The sequence below is a fragment of the Berghia stephanieae genome, chromosome 2 (genome assembly GCF_034508935.2).
Source record: "Berghia stephanieae isolate SIO BIC M18660-M18661 chromosome 2, UCSD_Bste_1.3, whole genome shotgun sequence".
NCBI classification, from domain to species: Eukaryota; Metazoa; Mollusca; class Gastropoda; order Nudibranchia; family Aeolidiidae; genus Berghia; species Berghia stephanieae.
This window is the reverse complement of record NC_088361.1, coordinates 48,797,178-48,801,940: the sequence shown is the minus strand read 5'-3', so window position 1 is coordinate 48,801,940 and position 4,763 is coordinate 48,797,178. Positions and strand designations below refer to the sequence as shown.

The following is a 4,763-nucleotide window of genomic DNA, read 5'->3' as shown; positions in this document are numbered from 1 at the left end:
CCATGAGGTTGGATAGTAATTCTATCTTTGTTGATGACAGTCCTTCTGCGTTGAAGCAAACGATCTCGGTCCATGAGGGCCGAGGGGATATCCTTTTACCACCCTTACCATGGAAGAGCTTGTTGTTGGTGTTGTGCTTGTTGTAGCAATCGGTCTCCAGCGAGGGATTCCAGGGACGTGACGTTAACGAAGTGGGGGCTGGCTGAGTCCAGCTTGTGTACATGTGGATGCACAAAGCAGATGATGGAGCACATCCTTAGAGAAGGCCAGGACGGGCCCAGCTGCACCACAGACTACGAATCTGTGAGCTGCACCGACCATGACCTAAGAGTCTGCTCCCCAGATACTGTTAGTGGGTTCGTTGTTGGAGCGACAAGCTATGATGATGAACAGCAGCAACAGGTCACTGTTTCTCGACATGTACATATTATCCAGGTCTGATAACCGAAAGGAACTATGGGCCTGATTCTTATCCTCTTTATTTTCTTAAAAGCAGTCCCGGGATATCGTCTCCCGTCGGACATTGGGTGTGGGGGATGAAGGGGGGGGGGGGGGGGGGGGGGGGGTTGGATTCCTGCCATTATCGACCCCATTCCCCCCCCTCTCTCTCTCTCTCTCTCTCTGTCGCTCTCTCTCTCTCTCTCTCTCTCTCTCTCTCTCTCTCTCTCTCTCTCTTCATCAACATATTACCACATATACATTACACCATATCATGCGATATAATAATAATAATAATAATAATAATAATAATAATAATAATAATAATAATAATAATAATAATAATAATAATAATAATAATAATAATAATAATAATAATAATAATAATAATAATAATTATCATCATCATCATCATCATCATTATTATTATTACATTTCTGGATCAATAAGCACTAGGCGAGTTCTTTCTAAATAGATATATCCCGAATAAATACGTGCTCTTCAACCAAAAGCACGGAGGTAAGTATAGTATCAAATAACAGATATTCATTGGTTCATTTGTTGACAAGGAACATTTTTCAAAATATCAACGGCGGAGATCACCATTTGGCAAATTCATACACAAATCTCATTCTTTTCTGAGAAATATTAACTAAATATAAGAAAAGTCAATGAAAAATATTAAGGTAAGAAAAAGGACTTGATGAACGACGAACCAGATTGATCCATGGCTAAAACTAAAAGTATAAGCCTAATCCTATCCATCCATTTCTTCAGTGGAGTAAAAAAGATGAAAATAAAGCATGTTATGATATTTCCTTTTTTTTTTTACTCTCCACCTTTGCTTTTATTGTTATCAGTGAATGGGCCCTATTTTGTTTTCCAAATAAAACATCTCCCATAAGAGTATGAGTTTGACGGAGAAAATGATTGGAAGTAAATAACTGAGCATGGATCCACTACACAAAGAAAACCATCGTAGTCGTAGGAGAGTAAGTGAGTAAGTAAGTCTCCTCCATAAATTATGAGTCGAATTTGCACTTGACTATGAATTTATATTAATGGATTCATATTCATACTTTGGTAAAACAATTCAAATTGGACTGAGCTCAATGCTTTTACCTTTTAACTTTATCCATCATTACAATGCACCTGTCATTACAATTACTGTCATGAAAGTTTTTCCACACATCATTCACAATAAAAAAAAAAAAATGAGGGGGAAAAATTAAAGAAAAAAAATCCGCCGAAGTGGGAGTGGTAGATTCTATCATCAACTCTATCACTCACACTCTATCCATAGACTATGAAGTAGTAAGAATAGATGCAAATAAAAATCTAAAACAAAATAACAATGGGATGTCAAAGTAGGCAGTGAGCAGCAGCAGTGGCAGTCAAATTGTGACCCAACTCACCCATAGTCATATAGCCATAGGCATAGGAAAGTTGTGACTGGAAATTGCCGTTCGCGTTTAGTTTAGTCAAGCTTAGTCAAAGTCAGAGGTTAAAATTCAAATCATGGTCAGACAAATCATAGACATTTTGAGAATTAATATTTCTAAAGTTAGGTACTTACTTAAGACTAAGACTATCACCCTCTCTCTCTCTATCTCTCTCTCTCTCTCTCTCTCTCCCTCTCTCTCTCTCTCTTTCTCTCTCTCTCTCTCTCTCTCTCTCTCTCTCTCTCTCTCTCTCTCACACACACACACACACTTTCTCTTCTTCTTCTTCTTCTTCTTCTTCTTCTTCTAGGCACTTTTTTATTTAATTTATTATTTATTTATTTTGATATTTGATTTATCTTTCTCCTCATTCCCTGCTCAGACCTAAAACTAATACTAATAGTTTGCTTTTTATTTTTACAGGTTAACGTTTTACTCAAGTAACTCAGAGAGGAGCTACTATCAACTGCAACTTTCAGAATCCAAAAATGTCTTATTCGGCAAAACGCAGTTTCTCCTTCCTACAAAACACCAAAATGAGGTGTCCCAAAGAAATTTTAGAGGATGATGACGGGCCAATAAAGAAAAAGATGAGGAAGAATCTGGTTGAAATATTCAATAGAGCATCCATGAGTATGAATGGGTCAGAAGATCATATGAATGTCTTTCTCAGAATCAAGCCGTTCACCAATGCAGATCCTGTAGACGAAAATCAGGTGATTGTATGACTTTAGTTTTTATTATTCTGTTCTCATATCATCTCAATCTAACACAAGCCAATCAATGGAGAGAAAATTAAGTGAGTAAAGACTCACTTTATTTCTCTCCATTTTACTGGCTCATTTAGGCACCTCTAGATTTGGTTTTACAACCCAATCAATATTGCTGCAGTTTTAAACTTGAGGATAGATGCAACTTGTGTGGTGGGGAATTATGTGCAGCATTGCAAGTTGCCGTTGCCTAGGCATTCCACGAAGGGATAAAGATAATCCATCAAACAAACATTTTATGTCATCAGGAATCACCTGAGTTGTCCAAAGTGAGTTAATTGGGGGGTTAATGATCTTGGGGGCAGTGTGGCTCAGCAGTATGGTCTTTGCTTCGTACCCGAAAGGTACCGAGCTCGGTCACACGCCTTGCCCAAGGGAAACAACGAAAGTGTCTGAAGCTTGGGCTCGAACCTGGGATTTTCCGTGTCACAATTCAAACCAATCAACCACCTCACCACACACACAACTCCCTTTTAAATAATGTTAGGTTGTGGTTTAAGGGAATAAAAAACCTACTCTTTTTATTGTCAATCCAAGGCGATTTAGTAAAATTTTCTGTGGAATACATCTATTTCCTGTTCTATCATTAATTTGTTTCTATTTGACTTAATCGCCTCCCGTGTCTCAGTCATCTTGATTTGTTGATATATAAGGTTACCAATTTTTCGTATATTTACAGAATTCAGTATGTTAAGTCCTCATTATATTTTCAAATCACCTGCTAAATGGGAAAAAAAGTAACTACGTAATGTAATGTCTTTTTGCTAGAGTTCAGCACTCAGAAAGGAGTCTGTCAATGTGTTTGCGTAAAAGTTCCGTAAATTTCTGCCTCCTGAATTGGCAATCCTGGATATAGAGAAGTCTAAAACATCTGTATCATTAGCCTTTACAAATTGAAGTTTCTATTCCATTTCATTATTGATATTAATTTATTAATTTCTTCCAGCTTCCAGCAACAAAATGTGCATTATATTATACATAAATATTGCACAGTATATGTGCGGCTATGTGGTCTTGTGGTGTGACACTCGCCTTCGGATAGGAAGGTCCTGGGTTTGAGTCCTGCTCTTAGCGGCGCATAGTTGAGTTCTTTGAAAAGGCTCTTTACTCACATTCTCTTACAGTACTCGGGTGTAAAATGAGTACCTGGCCATTAATAACGTCTCTGTTGGAAAAAAAAAAGAATGTTTTTTTGTTTTTTTTTGCCTAACAGGCATCACGTCTCATCCTACGTGTTAAGTGTTGCTGGTGGCTAGGGATCCCTTGTAAAGCTCTTTGAGCATGTTTCATGGATATATTGCGCTTCTATATAAAAGCTCACGTTTTTATATCATTAGTAAAAAACCACGCAACATGGAGATTATAATCCAGAAACTTTCATTGTATTTGAATAATAATGATTTATTAATTTTTGAGATACAGGTCATGACTTTGAAAATTCAGAGCACCATTTCTTTCTTAAATTAAAGATTGACACATTGGGCCGAGTAAATAGGCCTATGTGAATGTTATTTCAACCTTCTCCTTAGCAACTCTGCCGTTTTATAAAAGGACACAGTATGTGCTATTTGGTTAACATTGCAAATACTGTGTTTTTAAAAACAACGGCAAAACTATTGGAAAATCAAGACATTTGTTACAATTCAACCAACAGTTTGTCTGATTCAGATTTATTTTGTACATCACAGGATTTGAAGAATTTTTTGGTTATAATTATTGTTATGAGAATTTATTGCTGTGTAATACAGGTTGTTTTGCTGGACCAAATTATGTAGCATTTTTTATTGCTTTTGAGTTAGTTTGAAAATCAATTTTTATGTTGGATGGGTATGATGATGTTTATGGAAAAATCGTAAAAGTAAAACACTATGAAGAAGAGTCTGTAATTTTATGTACTTATTGTTACAGTTTGAGAGACACATTAATTTTACGATTTAAAAAAAAATATATCAAACTCAATAGCTTTAATCAACATTATTATTTTGTGATTTGAATTCATTCAATATTTAGAACTTTTGTGTGTAATAATAGGATTTTTATTATAATTTTTTTTACCTCAGATATTACACAACTTTTTTTGTCATTTTCAGGGTTGTTTAGCTGTGGATGAACA

The 4,763-nt window shown here is 36.1% G+C and overlaps 1 protein-coding gene across 2 annotated transcripts in view; it reads left to right on the top strand.

Annotated features, from left to right (window-relative positions):
* Positions 1–978: 978 nt before the first annotated feature.
* Positions 979–4,763, top strand: part of LOC144965065 (uncharacterized) — a 44,917-nt gene continuing 41,132 nt past the window's right edge. For both annotated transcript variants that reach the window (XM_078899962.1, XM_078899961.1), the window contains exons 1-3: positions 979–1,124; positions 2,304–2,596; positions 4,741–4,763. The exon at positions 4,741–4,763 is cut by the window's right edge and continues 239 nt beyond it. In XM_078899962.1, the coding sequence (XP_078756088.1) occupies positions 2,369–2,596; positions 4,741–4,763 (251 nt within the window). In that variant the 5' untranslated portion in view covers positions 979–1,124; positions 2,304–2,368. The remainder of the gene's footprint in view (positions 1,125–2,303; positions 2,597–4,740) is intronic.